We start from the raw sequence: 24,260 nt of genomic DNA, 5'->3' as shown, positions 1-24,260 counted from the left end.
AACTGAAGCACTGGTTTAAATGCAATTGTGCACACTGCATTTGAAATAATGTTAGCTGTATTTCTGTGAAATTATATGAGAGTATTTTTTCTTGGTTACTATGTTTAAAGCAATAATAAAGAAGGTAGAAATCCTCAAAGACTGTAAACCAACCTGGGCTGTAATGCTCTTCCACTATTAACCACCCCTCTCCATAGCAACCCAAAAAGCCAAGTACAAATACAATAATCCAAGCTGTGTATGATCTTCACATGCAACAAACTTGAATGTCTGTACAAAAACATATGTGGCGCGATGTTCAATGCTCATTTCTTCAAAATCACTAACACAAGTTTTTCCTTCCAATTTGGCCTAATATTGAAACAGACAATCAAGCCTCTTCTGCCTTACACTAAATCACAGAAATATTAAGATTTTAATCAAAAAGGGATGGTAAAGATGTCATTTTTACAAAACAAGTGAAAAATGTCTGAATAGCTTTTACTGAATTTAAACAGTCATCCTTGACATGAGACCAATTATGGAATATTTACAGCAAAATAGTTTTATTTAGCAATGTTATCAGCCATGGAAGAAAGTGCTCTAGTTCATCTGTATCAGTTTGTGTTTATGTAGGTACTTCTCTGCCTTACTCTTACAGTATTATCTGATCCTATTTTACATTAATTGACTCAGGTAGCACAGAGGCAGTTTGCTATTCAGTCGTGTACTTCCTGTAAGGCATACTGTAGCATCTTCTTCATGCAAACAATAGGAATACAAGTTTAGATACCAACAGTGACAAACAATCACCTCAGACTCTTTCAAAATTTGGTCACACTTCAAACTACACACCTTCTATACACAGAACCTCGTCCAAACCCAGTGGTGTCACTTGGGCTTTTTTAGTGGTACTATTAATAAAGTACCTACAAACACCTAGAAGGAAAGCGAGGGCAAGCGATCAAGTACTATATGTAGACTATTGGGGAAAACTAGTATTTAATCACATTTAATATCTGTCATGTTTTCACTGGTTTTCACTTACAGTTAGGGATGCCAAGATATCTACCAAATATTAGGATTATTGGACTAGACAGTGGTGAAACTATTAAAACCCATGGGAGTCTTCATATGTAGGCAAAATTTGAACAAAATTCTTGAAGACTGGTACACTGTTCATATCTTTCTGCAATCACTGAATGAATTATGGATTTTTCTGTAGAAGTTATGCTCATTTACATCTTTACAGGCTACTATACAGCTATTAGCTAATAAATTACTGAGCACGGTGTTCTATACACCTAAAAATAAAGCCAATGCATCCTCAGGGAGCCTACACTGCAAATTAGGCAAGTTCAGACCATTTCATACAATGACCAAGACAGTAAGTCACTTTTACAATGGAGGTATTAAGTGCATTTCCATAGCAGTTATGATGGTGACAAATTATCTTTTCTATCAAAGCTAAATGAGAACAAAAAATAGTGAAAGCGGAAAAAAAAAAGGTGGTATAATAACATATGGAGAGGCTGAAAAAGAGCAGAATAAAGCAGAGCAGAAAGTGGAACTCGATTACATACAGTAAAACCTGCATCAAAAAAAACTCCCACAAAAGCTGATTATAAACTGTACTTTTAAATTCTCTGAAACCTGATAAAAAGCAAATCTCGAAGACATGATAAGATACATTAGAAGGTTAGTATATGACCTCTGGAGATCATATCCTCCAAACTCCCATTCAAAGTAGGGTCATCTTCAAAGTTAGGTCTGATTAATCAGAACCATGCCAAGCTGAGCTCTGAGTATCTCTGGGGATGGAGATCCCACAGCCTATCCAATGCATCACCATTCTCATTCTGAAAATACATTCCTTAGGTCTAGATGAAATTTCTCTTGTTTCAACTTGTGTGTATTGCTTCTTGTCTTCCTGCTGGGCCATTTTATGAAGACTAGGACTGTCTTCCATATCATGTCTCCATTGGGTGGCAGAAGACAGCAACTGGTTCACCCCTTCAGCCAAGTTGAATAAAATCAGCTCCCTCAGCACCTTGTCCTACATCACATGTTCCAGTCCCCTATGCATCCTAGAAATCTTCCACTGGACTCACTACTGTTTGTCAATTAAAAGAAAAGTCATAAAATACAGTATTACTTTCCACTACTTATTAACATATATCTGTCTATAGGGCACACTCATTATTTCCCAGTATCTGAGCATTCACAGAATCATAAAATGGTCTGGGTTGGAAGACACCTTTAAAGATCATCTCATTCCAATCCCACTGCCATGGGCAGTAACATCTTTCACTAGGCCAGGCTGCTTGAAACTCCATCGAACCTGGTCTTGAACGGTTCTATGGATGGGGCATCTACAACTTCTCCAGGCAAGCTGTTCCAGTGTCTCACCACCCTTACAGCAAAAATTTTTTTCTTTATGTCCAATCTAAATATATTCTCAGTTTGAAACCATTCATTCAAATAATGACAAACAAATCTCTACAAGTCTGGAATGAAAGAAGGTAAATTATTATGCACTTACCCATGAGTAAGAAAACATGTCTCAAAGAAGTTGAGAAATTTCGTTCAGTATTAGACAGCAAACATAATCCAAGACTTCAGAATCCTTTTTCTCATTAAATGAAGTTCGCATTTTTAGTTTGAATTTCGAGTGTTCAAATGGTGGTGAGAATGTAACTGATGTCCAAAATCCTCACATACTATACTTCACAATAAACTATTATTTTCTCATGACATTCAATAAAAACATTTGATTAGCTCCTTTATAAAAAAGCAAATTACTTACTGCCTTCCCATGTACAGTGTAAGAGATTCAATGCCCCCTCTACTCTTTTCCAGTGCTGAAGATGAAAGAAAGCATATGCTATTGCTTCACTGTCCCCTCTCTTCAGAATATGTTCAGGGGGCAGAATTAAGCTTTTCATTTCTAGTAGATACTGCAATAAAAAAGCAGAGCACAATTATTTCAGAGGTAATATGAAACACAGAAAGCTGCATGCAATTCTATAATGCCCACTGAAAGGTCTATTTCCCTAAAGTACTTTCTCTCCTAAGTGTTTCATCAAATGTTTCATCACCAACTGCACTTGGAGACAACTACTGAATTATTCCCAAAGACTAAGATATGCTGTCAGATGGATAATGTTCTGCTCTTCATTAGTAGTATGGGAACTACAGAGAAATTCAAAATAAGATGCCTCTCTTATCGAAGGAGATGGAAAAAAGGACTCAAATCAGAAAATGGAATTTATTTACAAGAGCTTTTTAATTAAAAGTGTTTATAATAAAAAAAGGACCCTAAGCAGTTTGATGCACACTGTCTTTCTCTAAGGAAACATGCAGCACTCATAGTTTGCACACAGGTTGCTTTACTGCATTGCCATTAGTTACTAGATTTATAAATATGCAAGGTTGGCAGCCACCTAGGAACCTACTTAATAAATTACAAAGCGAAAATGTTACAAAATGTAACAAATTCCTGATTTCAGGGAAGGAGGAAGACTAGGACGTTTAAACTTCCTACTTGAAATAGTTACTAAAATGAAAAGTACCACTGACTAAAACTACAAGCAATTTTCACAGAAAATTTCCCCATAACTGGATCCGCACTAGCAGAAGCAGATGAAACATATGAAGGGTTCATGCCACAGGAGAAAATAGACAGGCTGCCAAATCAACTCCTGTCTGTCAGTCCTCCTGAGCATTGTTACACTTCCCAGCTGTGCGCTGACCACTCTTCAATAGTACAGGGAAACTGTCGCCTTCTTCCAGGATGCCCATGATCAAATGTTCTCCCCATCAGACTGTTTAGGTTAACGCAAAAGGCAGCAGGTGAGTCAGGCAGTAGACTGTCAGGCCTAGCATAAGGATGGGAAAGAAAAGTTATGGCTGATCCCTGGCAAGCAAGGAGTGAGTATGCAGCCCCTCCATTTCACCTTGTGCCTACAGACTGGTCTGGAAGGAGGAGGACTGCAGGACCTAGGGACAGACAACCTCCTAGTGCAGGCACCCCCAAGAAGGCAACCTGGCACCGGTGGTGAAAGGGTGGCATGGGTGGTGCCAACCTTCCACAGCTCTTGTTAAATACTGGTTTTTATGAATGGGATGTACTGGTGCAGAAAAGAAGGCAAAAGAAAGAAACAAGGATTGAAAATCAGCCTTGTGGAAAGGAAGAGGAAAGGGCAGAGGGAAATGAACACCAGTAGCAATAGGTTGTTGAAAGCGTCCAAGAGTTTGTTGCCCCTTTGCCTGAAGGAGGTAGCAAGCAGATGAAAGATTTTAAGAGACCATGATCAAAGCAAAGAACTGTCAACCCTGGAAAATAGATAAATACTTCAAAGAGGAGAGAAATCACACATTTCTGATGTGGGTGACAGTATTAAAAGAGGAGAAACTGAATTAGCAGTGGGAATAGTTTAATGTGATACTTGGATTTTCCCTAAAGCCTTTCAGAAAAATCTGAGATCTGCAGAGCAGGTGGATTAATGGAGGAAGCTGCAATTTAGTAGGCAGGCCAGGGGATTAAGGTGATAGAGAGAACAGAATAAAGAGCTGACAAGAGGGAAGGAGCTGCCAGGCTTACACTGACAGAGCAAACATTCACTGTCCTAATGAATGCCTCACCCTTTTAAAAACACACATTATACCTGTTGAGCAAAATGGAATACAGCTGCAAGAGCTGCAGGTTTCTACCTGTTTTAATGATTTAGAACATAGCTCTTATTTCCATATTTTTTTCAAAATTAAACGAGAAAGTAATTTCTCAATATTTAAATATTTCAATCAAAGGAAAAAACCACTAGCAAACCCAATGACATGCCACTATTTTAGGAAAAGAAAAACAAGGAATAAATGTCTATTTTTCGGAGTGTTAAGATGAAAACACATTATTTTGATTCTTGCATATTGCTTGTTATCAGTGGTTAAAAAAAAAACCAACTGGAAATAGCAGATGGAAGCATGTATCTTGACACTTGCAAGTCAATCTTAGTCTTCGCTCAGTTGCGTTGACTTTTCAGTCTGCATTTTTCTCAGGTTCAGAAAGAAAAACCTAATTTTAAAAATTCCTCAGATCAAAACCATTCATCTCTCATTACTCTATCACAGCTACTTTCATGAACAAAAAGTCCATTACCTGGTTTGGTGATATTTAAGAAGACCCCCACACAAAGCTGATGGGTGGCTCAAGACTCTTTTGAACTCATAATTACTTTTATTTTATGCATAAATGTCAGCCCCACCTTTTGGGCATACAAACTGTCAATTAATTTATTCTGGAGGTATTTCCAGCAGGAATGTTAATTGTACGCAGCCCCATAGAGACCTCATCTGGAACACTCCATACAGGCACTTTCCAAAACATAAAGATCAAATTTCTGAAGTACAGAATAGATCTAATCAAAGAAATGACTTTGGGAGAGGGTACTTGAGGACCTCCATCTACTTAACTTCTCTGAACAGAAGTAACAGGTACCAAAAAGCTACCTAGCTGTAAGTAGGGCTTGATTATTATGGAAGGAGAGATATGACTGTCCATGAAAATTAGGATAGTCTTGCTGTCCTAGAATACCATATCCATTGCTGCACTGCTGTATTTTCAAAGAGAGTTCAAGAGCCCTGAGGGCATCGGGATTCCTGGAGATTTTGTTGACAGGGCTAAGGGTCTACCTGGAGATAGCATAGCCAAGGGCAGCCCCCTTTTACAGTAACTGCAGGCTACTGGCCCCAGACTTTTTACAGGTAGGACTAAGTCCCAGCAATCTGCTAGGTTTCCAGCAGATTGTCCATAAAATCAACATGGTCCCCCAAAACATTTTTTATTGGAAAAGTGGACAAATTCTAGTGAAATAAAATTAAATTTTAAAAAAAATCTTTCTTCAAAAACTATCCTATAAGCTGCAGTCCTCATGCTGCCCATATAATGAGTGAACCACAATCCTGATGAATTTCTGCATGCAACAAGCAGCTCCAGCTCTTGGAAAAAATCAGCCAAAGACATCTGATCATAGTTTTGAAGAGGCTGTTATTGCATTTAATCAAACGTACTACACTGGACACATGCAGTCTTCTCTTTAGCCACCAAAGATTTCAGAGTGGAAATCTGACCATTTATATCTCAAAATTTCCAAAGGCCTCATTCCAGAGCATAGCCTTCATTGTTACAGGACTAATAGGGGCACAAAATCTAATCACACCACTAAAATTCATAAAAGAAACCCACACCTCTTGACACACTCCCTATTAACTGTAACTCCTGATACACTGGCATCCACTCAGATTCAACCACAACCTCCACAATTTAAGTAACAGAACGTCACTACATTATCAATACTTTGAATACCTAGCAGAGCTCTGAACTTAAGCATGGTTCCACTTCAGAGGGAGAGTCAAGCAAGAGCCTAAATAAGAAACCTACCAAAGAGCTAGGCATTCATGGAGAAAATGGAGATGATAAGCCCAACACATCTACAGCTGCATTTGTTTTTCATTAACAAATTAAGAAGTTTAACTAGAAGAAGAAATAGCATGTCACCACCATCTAGGGTTATCATGTTCTTTAAAAACAGGAAACAGCTCAGAAAAGACAGAAAATTTCAGTCAGAATGATCTCTTCACTCTTGTGACCAGTGACGGGACTCGTACTGTGCACTGGAACAGGCTCCCCAGGGAAGTGGTCACAGCACCAAGCCTGAAAGAGTTCAAGAAGTGTTTGGACAATGCTCTCAGGTACATGGTGTGACTTTTGGGGTGTCCTGCGCAGAGCCAGGAGCTGGACTCAATGATCCTAGTGGTTCCCTTCCAACTCAGCATGTTCTATGATTCTATGACCTAGTCTCAATCAAGTTAGGAGTGAATAATGAAGTTGTGCAATGATTCCTGCCACCAAGAGACGGCTCAATCAGCCCTTTGTCACTGCATTGTTCTGGCTTGTATTTTTTTTTGTTTTCTTTTTTTTTTGTTTTTCTGGTCTCTCTCTTCTCTCCCTCTAAACTTTTTCTGTCAAGGAACTATATTTAGGAGTTACAACAACTGTAACAGTAGTTTTCACTTGCTTCCACAGAGGGTTTCTGGGCCAGTTACATAACACTGTGATAGATACAGCTGAGCTATAGCCATTCTGTACACATATGGAAATATGTCTTTTAATGAGCATTTGGAGGATGAAAATGGACCTTGTATACATGTAGTGCAACACACTGGAGTTTATATTCCTCTTACATAAATTGAATATACATTATTTATTTCATAATATTGACAGCTCTCTGGCTACTAATTCTCCTCTGCTGGGAGTGCTTTAGCATTCCACATTACTTCAGTGACCTTTTATAAAATAAATCAACCTATCCCAGGCAGATTTCCTTCTATTCCTCAATTGACTCTGAAATTACAGCTCAGGTCGCAAACAGGCAACAGTCACTCCTGCACCTGTGACAGCATCCCTCCAGGCCAGAACACGAGAATTCAACATTGTTTGAACAGGAACTCTGCTCCTCCCAGCGGGATGAACAACACGAGCTTAAGACAATTCCAAAATACTGGTTTCTACATGCCTAGAGAAGCCACTTTTAAGTCACCTAACAAATTCTCATTGAACTCATGGTAATTAAGAAGTTTGGCCTTTTTGCTGGAGGTACATAAACAAATCACTGTCTCACTGAACAGTTAAAAACTCTCTTAAACATGTCTCAAATAGTTTCTCTGTAATATCATGGGGTGTGCGGAACAGATTTACTTCCCATCTGGTCTATAGGTTTGTTTGCATTATTTGTTTCTGTTAGCAACTACAAGTTACTAGAAACCACACAAGCATACAGACAGACACAGTTCTTATTAAAAAAAAAGTAAAAATTAATAAGAAAAAAATGAGAAGGGATGCAATGGAAAGCAGATAAATCTTTAAGTGCTTAAGTCAATGGTTTGTTACATCTTTTTAAGAAACTGTTTACACATGAAATTGGCATTTTTTAAAGTAATATCAGTATTTAAGGTGTCTGATTCAAATGCAGCATACTTCAGCAGGGACTCTCTCCAAACTAACGCAGCTCCTGGCTTACATACCAACCCCATACAACTGTGTGCAGGACACACTTTTGACTCACTTTTAACAATTAGATATATGGACCATCATCTGTTTTCTCTTCATAGCTCTAGTCTCATAGATCACAAAAGCATGAGGGCATTTTTCAGGAGTTTGAATGCAGGGAAGGAGCCCTGCAAATCAGTTCAGAAGGGGTGTTCCACAACTGAGGAATGTCCCAGAAACACCTGTGATAGCTTATCAGCATTAGCTTGGGAGAGTTGCATTACATTCTAGCAGGGAAGCTCCAAACACATATAAATAACAATGACAAAGTTGTGTGTGTGTACACATACTTTTTTCTCAACCACTCCACAAATTATGCACTCTCCATTACATAGGATGTACTACTCTCTTTTTCCATACAAAACCCTCTGGAATTACAGCTTCAGTGGCAATACAGCCTTCTTTGGTTAACCCCTAAATTTTTGAGCAGTACGTTGTCAGACAGTGTCAGCACATTTCCTTGGGAACAAAACTACACAATGTATGGTGCTACACTATAAAAAAGGGATACTAATCCATAGATCTCATTTAAGACAAAGATGGTTAAAAAAAAATTCAGACAAGTCTTCACAAACAAGTGATAAAATTTGTTGTGATTCTTCTCATAGTGGAATTCACAGCTCTTTGCTTTGTTCTCTTCTGATGTATTGCTGACTTTGATGTGCTATGGGTTATGTTTTTTTCTACTACAAAGAACCCTGAAGACACTCAGACTGGTGAAGTGCTTTCTTTTTACATAGGCAATCTCTGCCAAAGTATAAAGCTGCAATTTGCTGTAGCTGACTCAGTAACATAAACAAAATGAACTGTAGAAAGATGAAATACATTATATCAGATTTGTTTTCCCGTCACAGTTTAAAAAATTAAGCCACTTTCAAGCAAAGAAGCCTTTTTACAGGCAAAACGTCTTCAGAATAAGAAGTCTTGATCAGTTTGACAATGGTTCCATTTTTGCTGCAGTCACAAAGGAGATCATAGTTGACAAAACTGAGCTGGCCTTACCCTGCACAGCTCAGCTTCCAGAAACAGCACAGTCAGATCAGCTGCCCAGCTTCCTAGAGAGATCTGGCAGGCTGCACTGATCACTCAAACTAAATTCTGGTACCTTCAAGTGCCATATCTTGACTCCAGTGTATTCCAAAAATGATGAGAATTTATCACCTATGGCTGGGAATTAAATTGTCATAGAAATGTACTCAAAAATGAAAGAGACCTGTGTCAGAAAAGGGTTATTTGCTGTAAGAGTGGCTGCCTGAAGAAAGACTGTCAGCCATATTAGGCCTCTGTGAAAGTAATTTTCATGCAGACAGAAAATAAACCAAGAAGTGATGCGTTGCCATCTAGAATCAATGGAAGGGGGTGCCAACGTATTCATGACATGCATACTGACAAGACTCCCAGATCCATGCATACACAGTGGTTTCTGTGTGGAAAGTAGGTGTTTTTGCAGGGTTTCTAACATCTTCGTAAAGATGGAAATCTGGGATTTTTAAACTGCTTCTTCTTAAGGTGTTCCTACATATTTAGATTACATTTTAAAAAAAGGGTAAAAAGTATATCTGACCTCTGCAATATCCCTATGGAACTGCAATCTGGCCATCATCTTCCAGGGGAGAATGAGCATCATTGTAAGAAGCCCATGGTTGTTTTACACAAACTTGCAACAGGTTACAATAGGAGACCTAATCTCCCTTTCTTGGTAAATCCAGCTTAGCAGCATCTCTCAGCATGTTCTGTTTCTTGCATTCTCTTTGTCTCAGAATCTTATTAGCAAAAACGTGCTATTTCCAATTAAATGCCTTGAAAATGTATATCCAGTAATAACCTTTTCATGTGGTAATTTGATATTTTAACCATTTGCACTGAAAACAGTAAAATCTTTTGAGACAAAACAGAAACATACCAAACTGTATTTTTTTCTCTTCAGTAGTGTAGAACCTGCTTTCAAGGCTTCTGCTGGGAATCTTAAATAATTTGTCACCTTTTAATTTATTTCTTCCTCAGTCTGAACAAAAGACTCATTAGTGTTTAAATCCTAAAGAAGCTCTGAAGACACATTAGTTTTGTGGACCTGTTAGATTTCTTGTGATGCTGCTTGCTAAAACTTATCTCTATTTCATTAAGAACAAATTAGATATGACATCAATCATAACTGAGTGAAAATTGAGCTGTAATATCTACACTGTGCATAAAACTACAACCAAATCCATCCTTTCACACTTTAATATCCTTTGGCTAATAGCAGAAGGAGTAAATGTGAAAGCAGCAGTGCTGCATATTAATCTATATCATCACAAGTGATGAATGAAAGTTCTGATCTACAAGAAAAGCAGGATCTTGTAGGTCTGGAAGTACAGAGGTTATGCAGCAAATGCCACAACTTACAGTAGGGTGAATTTTGCGAAGGAAGTCAAACCAAAGAACATCACACTCTTAAGCACAAACAGAAATAGAAAAAGCAAAAAAGGCAGTAAATGAGACTTAGCCTCAGTTTCATGACAGTGCAGAGTCTGGTGACAATAGCAGGATGGATATTAGGAGCATGTACAGAAGTGGAGGCCACTGTCTTTGTCCCTGAACCAGTCTCAGACACAGCCAGACTAGCAAAACTGACCTAAAGCAAAAAGATCCCCACTCAGAATCAAGTGACGAGAGAAGTAAATGCACAACCATTCATTTAAAGGGAAACACTGTGTGTCAATATGGAAACATTAGTATGCAAATTGTTAAAGTAGATTTTGATGGAAATAATCATCAAAGGCACAGAGATAAGTAAGGAACAGGCTTCCAAGGATTGCTTATGACAGGTGAAACTAGTATCTTTTCTTGCCAAGATCTCCAACTGGGCTTCAGTAAAACACTCAGAAAGGTTCACCCAGAACAGGACTAGACTAGAGAGTTAAACAGGCAATGAGGCAGAAGAGAAATACCAATAGTTGTGTTGGTGCAAGAATAATTGGGATGGAAGAAAGTGAAGAAAGTTCCAGAGAAGCAGCCCTGGAACCAAACTTCATTTAATATTTTAATTTTATAGTATGGCACAAAAATAGAAGATAGTTAATAATACAAAGGGACTCATCTCACCTAAACTTTGTTGTCTAAAAGTCAAGCTTTTAGTGGAAAAGAGTTGATCCTTTCATAGTCAGTGTAGAAACAGACACCTTGGAGGTAAAGTCTGTCTAGAGATGTCTAAGATAGTTTGTTCTTTCCACCGCCTGTAGAGGAAGTCTAGATAATTTTATTAAGTAAACAGTCTAACTTTGAGATAGCTACACTATACTATTTAGTGGTTAGCATAATAGATAAAGCTCACAGAAAAAAACATTTAATTCCTGCAATGTATGAGAATTAACTTTCTGCAATCCATGTGTACATATGGGAGAGGTTTTGGGTTTCTGTTGACCAGACTTGGTGTTCAGCTGTACCTAATGAATAGGCTCCCTACATTAACATATACCAGTCTTCTGTTGCTTACTTTCAAAGGGCAAAAAAGTTCAATGGCCAAAAAGCATCTGCCTCTGGTTTGCATTTTCAGTGAACTTATATACTGCAATACTGAGTATCAGGTGATGAAATAATAAAACACATTAGCCTTTAGCAGCCTCTGGGCAAGATTCTTACTGCTGAGATACATGTCTAGAGAGGGGATTATGGAATTAGAACATAAATCCATTTTTAGTCTTTGTAGTTCTATGCAATTCTTCATCTCTGATCTTTGCATTCTCAGAATTTAAAGACAGGGGACTGCATAAGGAATTACTAATGCAACTCATATAAAGCACACCATTAACTCCAAAGATAGTACAGCATGCCAAAACATATTCTTACATATAATCATCAAAACAAATAAAATATGCTATTTTGAACTAGAAGATCTTTGATGGTTATTTTGCAAATAATAATCTGTCTTTATGTATGGTTCTGTGCTGCATCATAACATTTGGTGGTGTCTACAACCGCAATCCACTTTAGCTAAATTTCAAGTTGCACAGTCCTGAATGTGAAACAAAAAAACTGTGTATACTATCAGCTTCTTTCCCTCCCCATTGTTTGCTCAACAATCTAACACAAAAATCAGGAGTTATGTCCTCAGCACTGTTAGAGCTACGACAATGTTTTCTCAATACTCACTTTTGGCACATGTGGATTAAATTCTACTGCTCTGTGAATAGCTTCTACTGCATTCATCTCTGCAGTACTCAGCCCTCGCCTTGAGGCAGCCTCTGGAGAAAATCTACAAAAGCAAAGAAACAAACACATTAGGTCAGAAATGTTAGCAAGAAAAAGCCAGAAGAGGAATCTAGAACATGGGCCCATGTAACCAAACTGAGTCATTTTCCTGTGCTCTCCAAACTTCCATAGCAAGTGGAAACTCTGAGTGATCTATTACGTCAAGGCCAGTGAGATCCCAGCAGAAGTGGAAAGCATGTTTGCATCTAATCATGGAAGAAAATCCATCCAAAAGTCCCTTCTCTGTCACTAATCTAAATTTGCTCTAGGTATCTTGCTAAGGGGCATATTCAAGGCTGAAGTTGCAGAAAAAAAGAAAAGAAAAAAAGGAAAAAAACCCATAAAGCCAAATTATTGTTGGAGGATTTCTATTAAAAACAGATTTGGGGAAGTTTTAGGGACGTTCCCAACCCAAGGCCCCTGGGTCAGGTTGGGATGGATGCAGCAGCAGTAGCAGGTGGTCTACTGGCCGCAGCACCATTGAGGGTAGCATGCCCAAACTGTGGGCAAATCATCTGCCCCAGTGAATAAAAAACCAGACCATGCAATCTCTTTCTCACCTCACACCCCACGGCTAACTCCAGAGCTGTACTTGGCAGGCAGACACCACAGGGAAAGCTGTGACAACCTTAGCCCTGCCCTCCCAAGCTGGAGTCGCTGTGTAGGGAGGAAAGATGTTGCAGTAGGTACTGGCGATCTACAGGATAAAAAGAATGAAAGAAAATTACTTAGATCTTGATGTGTACATACACTTTAAAAGCAAAAACTGTCAGGATGTCAGTCAAGAAAATGGCTTTCCACTCTACTTGCTTTCCAACTTTAGGGGGGCATTCGACCCTCAGGTGCACAGACACAACTCTGCCTGGGATTTGTGTAAAGGCACTTGAGAGCAGAATCGGGATTTTTGAGATCCATCTCACAAGGAGCTGAGCACCCTTTCAGAACAGGCCAGTGCTCTCAAGTCCACAGGCATCACATAGATGTGCTCAGCACCTTGGAAGGGTGAGACCCAAGAGAAAAACATCACAGGAATGAACAGATATTTGTGTCTCTAAAAATATGAACGTCATCTACCTCTCAGAACCCCTGACATAGTAATGCTAAATCCACCTGCCGCTAAATAAGTAGGTGCGCAGTCTTCTGACACGTCTTGTAAAATGACATTGCTACCAGTGCATCCGCATTTATTCATTACCTTTTTATGGTCAGGTTTATACAAACTTGAAGAGGTTCAGCCACACAACCCTCTTTAGTTGCATCTTCATTATACTATCTAGGAAGCCAAAGCTCACCTAGACAGTATATGTAAAACTGAAAAAAGAACTGAATTTATGCTAGTTCTCTTCTTCTTCCTTAATATCTGAAGTGCAATGTTTGATCACTGCAAATTTTTCTCATATATAAAGTAATTTTGTGAATTTACTACAGGACAGAATTTTCCTGCTACTGAGCAGATTGTTAGGGTGTGGGCTCAGGTAAGAGAAATCTTGAGTTAAATCAGGATTTTTGCTTGACAGTGGTTCTTAAGCACTTACTTGTCAGAGACAGCTCTGGCTTTGAGCAATGCAGCTGTGTAACATATTGTTGCTGATTTTGGTAAGCTTATATCTGTTGAAAAGAAAGAAAAAAATAAACATCTGAAAACTTAAAAGTCTGCAGAAAGACAAGTGTTTGATTGATACTTCAGAGTAAGCATGACATATGCAAAATTACTATGGGAACTCAGAATACTTTCTGATATTGGACTTATGCTGCCATATCACATGGATTTTTTTTAATTTTCACCTCATATACAGGCTTTAAAATGTGTGTTAATGACCACTGGAACTGTTATTTAAACAGTAACTGGGCTCATTAGAGAAATAATTCAAAGACTGACATGACTGACACATAATGAAATAATTCATTATTCCATACATAAATGTATAGGTAACCTGGAATACATTAATTTTTCCATAGTTCACAAAACATCTAAGTAATAGCTGAGGGCTATCTTATTCAGTCTTCATGTTTTCACGCAGAAGTAGTTGTCTAATATGAGTGTGTGGCAGCTATACAAGTTAGGACAGCTATTCAAGTAATAATGGATTTGACTTGCAAGCAAACAATCAGTAGATTTATTGATGTGATTAACAGTGAAATAAGGTGTTTTGCCTCTCAGGGAAACGTTGGAGCAAAACATTCACCAGACAGTCTCTGGCCATTTTATCCTGTTCCAGAGACACTCAGCAGCCATAAACCTGACTTAACCCATTAATTAATTTATACCTGTTCTCTAATAGCAAATTGGCATAAAGCATTCAAAAGATAGAGAGAAATGCTCCTTAACAGACTTGAATGATATATTTGTTCCCACTGTTACAGAGAAGAATTGACTTTCACATTAGTAATCTCGTGGTGTGACTCTTGCGGATGGTCCTGTGCAGGGATAAGGGGTGGACTTGATGATCCTTGTGGGTCCCTTCCAACTCAGCATATTCTGTGATTCTGTAATCTACCCAGCAGACACATATTATATAGCGACTGAAATATTCCAGCATTAAAAAGTTAAAGACTACAGCTCGATGAAAAAAACCCCAACAAACCAAACCCACTAAAGGCTGGATTCTGCAAACACTTCTGCACACTGTGAGAACTTCCTACAGTAAATAGCAAATGCAGTATAGTAAACACAAGGCACTTCAGTAAGTCCACTGTAAAAGTGAGGAGCAGCTAATCTGACTATTGTTCTAAAAAACTATCTATCCCTTGGTTTTTCATTAAACTTGTTTAGAAAGACAAAATTACCATGGGTAACTTGCTAACTTTCGGATTAAGAGAAACTTGTGATTTACTGAACTTGTAACTTGCAAGACAGGGCTACAAAAGGGAGTTAAAGAGGATAAGCGAGTCATATCTCAGCAGCCACCATCCCTCACTTATTAATAAAGAAGCAAATAGGCACAATGCTCTGTTAGACAGAAAACACTGTCAAAATGACTGAGGCACTTTGAAAACACTACCTGTTAAATCCTCTCTATTATCTTCTAATGCACTTGCCCTTCAAGTATGAGATGTACAGATCTTGTTGGAAGCTCCTCTATAATATATTCCAACTATATTTTCACTGGAGTATGTAATTGTAGTGACTAAAGTAATTGCAATCAACAGCATGCAAAGCAGGTTGAATGATAGATATGTTAATTACTCCACTAATAGAAGACAGCTACAGACACAGACACATCTTCGATGACAGGCAGAGAAAATATTCATAAGCACATTCAATAACCCTGCTTATACCAGGTTTTCCTTAACATTAGAAGTTACTTCTAATAAGCAGAAATGCCCTTTTTCAGAATACACTGGTCTCTGTCTTTCAGTATAAACCTTATTCATGAAATTATAAATGGAGTGAAAGGTAGAGGAACAGAAAAGAAAAAAACCACATGGGAAAACCAACGATGTGCTTATAAAAACATTTATAAGGATTTCAATTGGTCAACAGAATACCTTATTTTCCCCTTACCTGTGTTTCTCTGGGCCATCAAACCACCATTACCTCATGGGAAATATTTTCCCCTGCATCAGTTCAAACCTAATAATGCTGGTTTGGGATCTGACCTTTAAAAGTTTGCAAGAATGACACAGAAGGGATCTTCCACCTAGAAAGGTCTGACTAGAAGATCCTGGAAATTTATTTTCCCAAGGCAAAAGGTGAACTCTAGAGATAAAAAAAAAGACCAAACAGAGGATGCTCGCTCAGATTTCTAATAACAGTGAGAGCACCATTTCACTTTTCTATCTGTTTGAACTAGAAGGAATCCAGAGGTCTGGAGCACATAACTGATGTAGCACAGGAAGAGCAGTTGTTATGCTGATAAAAGCTGCTCACTCAATTTCATCAAAGCAAGCAGCAAAAGCCAGCAAAATCCAAAATGACAGGAAGAAAATGTCAATTCAGCCATGAGGTTAAACAAGGAGACCACTCAACTTCTAATTACATGTATACAACCTAGTTTCTGCATCTAGTCATTGATACTTGAATGGAGAATGTTCAGTGGAAGTTGCATGGACGAAGTTGTGAGGATTATTAGAATTCTTGGCTAAGAGATCATGCAGTAAGAATGGAGCTTGATATAGGGTTAAATACATTAAAACAAAACACAATATTACAAAATAATATCTTCTAGTAGGCAGTACGTGTTCCTGAGCTGGAAACATCTGTGCATAGAGATTGCAGGATGATTCACAATGAACTGCTGGCATCTGCAAGGAAGGGAAATGTGGTGAGATGAGGTAAGGCTCAGGTACACCACGTGAATCATTTCTGTGGAAGAAATGGGATTTCTCAAAGAATGTTGTGTTCAAATCTGATCCCTCTTGGTCAAGAACAACAAAAGTAAACAGAAGGTCTGGACAGTTTTTTATCAAACCAAATGAAATAAAGACTGAGAGAGGATACAACTGTTCCCTATGCATACCCACATGGAACATCAGGAAAGGAGAAGGATTGCCTCGGTAATGGATAACGTTGGCACAAGAATAAAGAGTTCAGAATTAAATCTAGGCCAGAGATTAAAAGGTTTCTGTGAAGTGAATTTTTGAGGCAGATTTCCAGGTAGAACAATGGGGAAAACAAAACAGCTAATTCTAGGATGGAGCTTGCTCAGCTCATGGAAGGGGCAGTAACATGCAGAGAATGCAACAGCGGGGGGCCTGACTCACCCAGGAGGACTCTTCCAATCCTATGCTCTTAATAATCCAGCAGTACTTGTTTGAGGATAATACCTACTGTCCCCTAAGAGGGGAAGAAATATATACAAATGTCTGTGTTTATCACAGAATCACAAAACAGTTAGGGTTGGAAGTGACCTCTGGACATCACCTAGTCCAACTGAGACAGTCCTCAGCAGGTCCATGCCCGTTTCCCTTCAGAAGTGTTTTGCTTTTTATTTGCTCCATATTAGACCATAAGTACTTGGTTCTGTTATATGCTGGTCTGATGACTACAATACTTAAAAATCTTCATATAATTTAGACTTCGTCTCCAAAACTGCATCCTTTTTAGAGAAAGGCATAAAAACAATTATGTCTGGTAACAACTTGAATTTAGCAAGGGAATCATGTCCAAACTAGTCCTAGGAGATATGTACTCTGTCAGGAACCAAAGTGAAGTTTTAATAAATGACTGTGTCCAGCTCTGTGAGCCATCTGGCAAAATATCTTCACATACACTGTTTCCCACCCTCCTGTGATTACTGGTGGAGCTCCCACAATGTGCTGAAAGATGTGACTGCTATTCTGCTGTCAAATCCATCATGGCATTTTTGCCTAATAAGAACTGATGTGTCATTCTAAAAAAGACTCTCCTTCTTCCTTATTGCTTGTATGTTTAAACAGAATACAAAAGTCTAGACTTAATTTATAAACATTTTCTTTCCATTAGCTGCAGTCAGGTATGGGGAGGGTCGAGACAATGAATTCTTACTATTCATTTGCTTCTTAAGCAGTTGCTTGTGAGACTGAACTAATGGAAAGATGCTATGGATATCCCAAATATGCCATATATCATCTAAATTCTTCACATAGCACTACAGAGAGACAATATTAAGCTGCTGGAATCATTCACATATTTTCAAATATGTTACTGAAAGTGTATCAACAAACTGGAAGAAGTTATGTGAAGAGGTAAAACAAAGAATGGTGGAATACAGGACATATATCGTGCTATGGCTTGGGGGCAAATCCCAGCTCTGATTTTCTGTCCCTCAGTCTCTCTGCAGACTCTCATGTTTAAGTGCTAGGCCAACACTTGCTCTGTCAGCACAGAACTCCCCAAGTTCTTGGCACCTGCAGGTTAGATTGTCAACTCTTACACAAGGGGTAGGAAGAATTGCTTATGGGAAAGACTAAAAGTGCTCTAGGCAAATAAATATGTGCAGGATGGACTGGTGATGATAGAAGAGAGATCCAGTCATCTATGAAGACAAAAATATTAAGAAAGAAAGTGAATTAAACTCATACAAATGGCTAAAAACAAGGATGGAAATCAATAAAGTATGAACTGAACATCAGGGGAAAAACACTGTCAAAAAGATGTAATATTCTGCAGTATTATCTCCCATTAGAACATTCAATTCATTTTTTCCATAAAATGTGGTAGAAAACATGCTGGAGGGAGCACAACTATGAACACAGTGCTTACAAAATAAAACAGTTCTGATTCTCTGTACTTTTAACATTCTTCCTCACTGGTGGGAAACACCCAATCAAACACAAATCCATGGCCACTATGTATGCTAAGGGCTTGACTTTGGTCCCTGATGGTATGGAAAAAACACTTCAGCACAAACAAAAAGTCTTTATTTTGCCATGACCACAACTAAAACTTACACTGTTCAGTTATGGAAAGATTTACAACTGCTGCTTTTAAACATTTCATATGCAGCTCTTGCTGAGATGCATATCAGTGACCAAGCAGGTGCCATCTCCTTTAACTTGACCAAATTCAATCCTAAATGCCTATAGAGGGGAAGGAAAAATTTCTGATACAGAAGATTAAAAAGAGTAAGATTAGTAAAATTACTTTAGACTTTTTGTGGTTTTGCACATACAGGACAAATGAAAACCCCCACATAATCATATGGCAAAGAAGAGGAGACCAGATGGTATGAACAGACATAGAACTGATGCAGAGACCTAGCTGAAGTGACAGGTGATTTTGACATGAGGAAAGAAACTAGTTCTTAGAAGCAGAAGCTGAAAAAGATGTGATACGAACAAAGACAAACTATTCTCTTGATTACTGTTACACAAACTGCAGGTGTCACATGATTTCCATCTCTTGAGGCAAGTAGACTAGACTTCAGTATGACCTTAACTAAAAAAAAACTTTTTCTTAAGATCTCTCCTTCAAAAAAACAAAAGGATTATAAAATAGTGTGCATGAGTTAACAGTTGCTTCCATACTGCTACTTGCTACATCTTTTAAGTCAGAAGAAAACCCTTTATTGCACTTAGAACACCTACCCAGTTAGCTCCACTAGGTAGAACGTCTTCTCAAAAATGTCAAACATAAATATGGCAAGTAATGAAATGGATGGAGACGTGATCTCAAATATATATATACACACACACACACACATACACACATAAAACCTCTGGAGACCATAGCTAATGCAACTGATGGCTGCAGGCAATTGGTTCATAAATCTGCAAGTCTCTACAAAAGGAATATACATAATATAGATATTTCAATATATATAGATATCTCTCTCTCTCTCTATTCGATATAAACAGAATTTACTCATTTCTTAAGTCTGTAAGGACAAGAAGAAATTGGACAGAAAGGGAGAGAGAAAGAAGAGTAGCCCTGAATAGGCTACATTTCAGAAAACTAATATCTCTGTGTTAGTTGTTTGGATTTCACTAATTTAAAAGTATTCCAAGAAAAAGAAGGGTCTGTTTTTAAAGTTTTTCTTCAAACGCCTGCATTTTGATTTAACACTAATTTAAAGTAGGGTTCTGCTAAGTAAGCTATTAACAAATAAAAAGGTGTCATACCATAGTCTCAGTGAAAAACACTGTTCTATTAAAAAATGAAAGGAAGGACAGGTTTAGAGAGGAGCCATTGCATCACTAAAACTAAATACAGAAGCATGTATTCTTTCTAAATCTGACTTTCAATTGCCAAAAAAATCTGAGTTTTCACACAGTGCCCAGGTTACCAGATAATATTTATCAAAGCAACTGGCTGACCAGGGAAGTTAATAAATCAGTTGCTCTAAGCATCAGAACAAGCTCAAGTCCACTGGAAAACAATCTGTCTAAAAAGCAAGGATAGAGGAGCAGAGAGACTATCTACTACAAATATCATTAGCTTATTCCATCAAGAACAGTCTCTTTAGCAGCCATAACTATTTCTGCTGTAAATAACATGGATATGAGTTATATCAGAGCCAAAAATATTTTCAGAATTCAACAGTATTTAGGTCATACTCACTCTTATTGATAGACATTGAACTCTGAAACCATAATGATGTAGCTCAGCAACAGTGCATGCTGTTCCACTAATGAGGCCCTTTTTCCATGAATAATGAGTATGGACATCAGCTCTGTTGCCAGGTACATAATATAAACACAATTTAACACATGGCTTTTGGTAAAGCAGTGCATCTGCTTGCAGAGGCTGAGGTTTCACATAACGTGATCCAACTTTTTATCCCAGGGTGGGGGCAGACTACTCAAGGAAATAATTTGTTCATATGTTATCAAAATACAGTAAATCAGGTTTGGTCTTAGTCAAAAAAAGGCAGTGGAGTGGGATTAACAGAAACTGCAGATAGGAAAGTATAAATGAGTTCAGTGTTTTATATTCCAATAAATCTTACAACACATGAAGCTGATGAGTTCTAAAATGAGCTGAAACTCCGTGAGACAGCCCTTCTGAGACTCATGAACTATAAGGGTTATACTGGTTAAGCCTGTGTTTGCTGAGTCCTTGTGCATACTTAGTGTATACACACACCATACTCAAAGCATGAGTTGAAACTGCATGTGTTCAAACAGCCAAAGTAAGAGCTTTATTTTTAAAAGTCTCACTTGTTTTCACTCTTATCAAAAGCTTCAGAGAAAACAAAACACACCTTCAAGTTTTCTCAATTTCCAAGACATAAACTGCCGCCATGGTGCTGTGTAAAACCAGGGATCAGTGCTTTAGTATGCCAAAGTAGAGCTTGCACTGGAGTTCAGTCTTGAGATTTGGGAAGGCATGGCTTAATTCCTTGTTCTGTCACAGTTCTGCTATCTCTCAGGACTACTGCTTCACAACTACATTGAAGACTAGAAGGTGCCAACATCCTGTGGTGCCTGGGGCATAAAAATGGGCATTTCTATTTACTTCCTTCTTAACGTGCCAAAATAAAGACTATAGGGATCTATCCCTGTGTCCCAAGAATACTGAAATACAATGAGCTATGAGATACTGATGTTACCACTTCAACTGCTGATTTCTTCAACCAGACTAAGTACAAACAAGATCTCTCCTAGAGTCATTACTGCTGCAGAATGGCAGTATTGAAGGGCCTGGGTGACATTCTGATCTCTGCTTATAATGATTTGTCTCCAGAAAGAGCTGAAAACATTCCAGACTGGACTGGTAGCAGTGATTACCACTAATGTTACTTGTAATTAGCTGCTTATTTATCTTTTGTTAAATAACCTCAGCTGTGCCACAGTCTGGTGCAGGAGTCTGAAATCTGCCAGTATGATCATGTTAGTATTAAGCCAATGGTCTATTAAGAGTCTCATTAAAATTTATCCTAATTTCCTAAACTTATCTTAATTTCCAAAGTTGTAAGATGTTAGAAGAAAGCAGTTAGCACATATTCAGTGGAAGCTTCTGCATTTTTTTCATTATACCCTCAAAGATTCTTTGCTCATCAAGTACACATCTCAGTACCCCAATAAACTTATGCATCACCCCCTTGCCCTGTGATGTTCCATGTGATGATATGGGTCCAAGTACAGAGGCTGACAGTGAGCAGCCATTCTCTGCATGAGCTCTTATTGCTCTAGTTTTTGGCACCCCGGCAACACAATATAGAATGACAAAGGAAGAGGAGGCAGAAGTCACAGAGAAAAGAGTAGATGGAAAAGATGTTAAGAGAGGAGGAGATGTATCTTGACCATCACTGCCCTGAAGAGAAGACTGGGACAGGTAGTTAAGAGAGGCAGAAGAATGGTACTGGGAATGAGAGGTACTGGCTGAACAAGGAGCCTCTAATAGCAACTGTGAGCAATACAAAGCTGAAAATGACCATGCAAAAGAGAAGCAGAAGTAGACAAGTGGGACAGAAGACCAGCCAATTCCTTCTAAGAATCAACAAGAAAGAGTGTCCAAAGCACCGTGGACATAATAGGCTCCAGCGTCCATATTCACAGGCATTCATACAACAGTAGCTCAAATAATGTCCATCTACCTTTTCAAAAACTTCTGACGTTACAAGTCTTAAAATCTTTGTTCAAGGATCACCAGACCTAGTAAGAGCTAGCAATTAAGAACATTTTAAAGGCTACAAGATAAACACAGAGAAAGAGTTAAGAAACATCAAAATTAAGGCTAAATAGGTTTCATGTAAGTCAGCTATTTGATTCATGCAGGTTATGATCTCATTTTTACATAAATGATTACATAATATTCCTTTATAAACTCCCTTGCCATAACCCAGTGCACAGAACAAGACTTTTCTGAGGATGAATGAGGACTGTCTAGTAACACAACAGGAAACTGACAGCTACAGGATCCTTGATTCACTTGTTGTAGAACTTGGAATGTAGCTACTGAGTAAGCCAGAGACTACAGTAAGAGGAGGAAGAGTGGCACTGTGCAGGTTGATGAACACTGCTCAAGAGAACTGGATTGTATTCCTGTTTCAGTCACAAAGTTTCTACATAATACAAGGAAAACCCATTTAATTTAAGCTAAACACTTCTCATTCTGTATCTCTGAGACCCTGGTGTCTTGAACTGAAGGTTCAAGGGGCTAGAGCTGCAGCACCTGTGATTTGAACATAAAAAGAGATGTTATGCTGCACAAACCAACGTTTACTAAAAAATATAAAAAATTAATACAAAAAGTTCATCTAGTCTTCTGAGCTTGCCAAGTTTTCTCCATAAGACAGTAAGTCCGCTACTCAATAGATTGCTATGAAATTAAATCAATTAATGCTTGTAAAGCACTTGTATGCTACTAAGTCAACATTCATAGGAAAGTCCACAAGGGAACTGATAATCCTTTCTTCAGACAAGGTTTGAATAGCATGCAATAAAAAGCCTGCAGAACCTAAACAATCATTCTTTAAACACCAACAGAAAGCAAAGAAAGCACAGAAGAGCTGCTAGTGACTTCCATTACCCTGTACAATGAATTAAGCATGGGTTGGCAGAAAAAAAGTACAATGTTTAATCTTTGGATTAAAGACTGTGTAAGGCCATGTATGAAGCTCATGTCAATCAATTTAATTACAGTGTTTCCTAAATTTTAAGAGTTTGACTTAGAAATATTTTTTCAGTGTGTACCATATAGAGAAAATACAAATACATATTTGAACTTACCATCATACTTTGCTAAGACTGCCTGAACATCTGCATATGCTTGAAGTTCCAACAAAGCCTCTAGCAAGTTTTCATGGATGTTGAACATGCTGAGCAGAGGAAACTCCTTCATCAACTAAAATCAATAACATATGAAAGGGTTAGATTATTGATGTGGAAATTGTTCAAAATGCATTGAAATACTCAACACCAAGTTAAAAGCTCTCAGTTCCCCTTCCTCTTAGTCCTTTCCCAGAGTTCTTTATTATCTCAGAAATTTCTAAGCTCTTAATGGATGCTAGGTCAGGTTCTTGACAAGACATGGTTGCATAGGATGTAATTAGTGAAATCCAACAACACAGCTATCTGAATACATAACTCTCCTTCAAATAATAGGCTTCTTCAAAGTGAAGAAGAGTTATTGTTCTGGAAAAGAATCTTCAACAGTGTAGCTCCAGTATATCAGTAGTAAGTAATCCAGCACCTCTCCAGTATATTAGTGGAAAAATCAGAAAACACATTGAAAAAAAATCACAATAACATCAAATGAAAGAAGCTATATTATCAAGTATGTGATACCAGAATTTGCAATTGTGAATACTTTAGAATACAACTGCAATTGTGGGCAATATAAAAAACCAACCAACCAAAAACCAAAAACTCAAACCAAACCAAGCAAACAAAAAAACAAAAAAAACCCAACCCAAACAAACAAAAAAGCAAAAAAAAACCAAACCAAACAAACAAAAAAGCAAAAAAAAACCCCCAAAAATGAAAGAAAAGAAAGAAAGAAAAGAAAAGAAAAGAAAGAAAGGAAAGAAAGGAAGAAAGAAAGGAAAGAAAGGAAAGAAAGGAAAGAAAGGAAAGAAAGGAA

General features: G+C 38.0%; 1 protein-coding gene across 3 annotated transcripts in view; it reads right to left on the bottom strand.

The window, feature by feature from the left end:
- ST7 (suppression of tumorigenicity 7) overlaps positions 1 to 24,260 on the bottom strand; it is a 142,833-nt gene that overhangs the window by 9,234 nt on the left and 109,339 nt on the right. For all 3 annotated transcript variants that reach the window (XM_027660608.1, XM_027660624.1, XM_027660615.1), the window contains exons 9-12: positions 23,408 to 23,522; positions 13,849 to 13,921; positions 12,215 to 12,317; positions 2,786 to 2,936 (exon numbers count right to left, since the gene is read on the bottom strand). In XM_027660608.1, coding sequence (XP_027516409.1) covers positions 2,786 to 2,936; positions 12,215 to 12,317; positions 13,849 to 13,921; positions 23,408 to 23,522 — 442 coding nt within the window. The remainder of the gene's footprint in view (positions 1 to 2,785; positions 2,937 to 12,214; positions 12,318 to 13,848; positions 13,922 to 23,407; positions 23,523 to 24,260) is intronic.

This window comes from Corapipo altera, unplaced genomic scaffold (assembly GCF_003945725.1).
Source record: "Corapipo altera isolate COAL_440 unplaced genomic scaffold, ASM394572v1 1, whole genome shotgun sequence".
Lineage (NCBI taxonomy): Eukaryota > Metazoa > Chordata > Aves > Passeriformes > Pipridae > Corapipo > Corapipo altera.
Note: the sequence above shows the minus strand (reverse complement) of the source record. Positions and strands in the feature narration are given on the sequence as shown.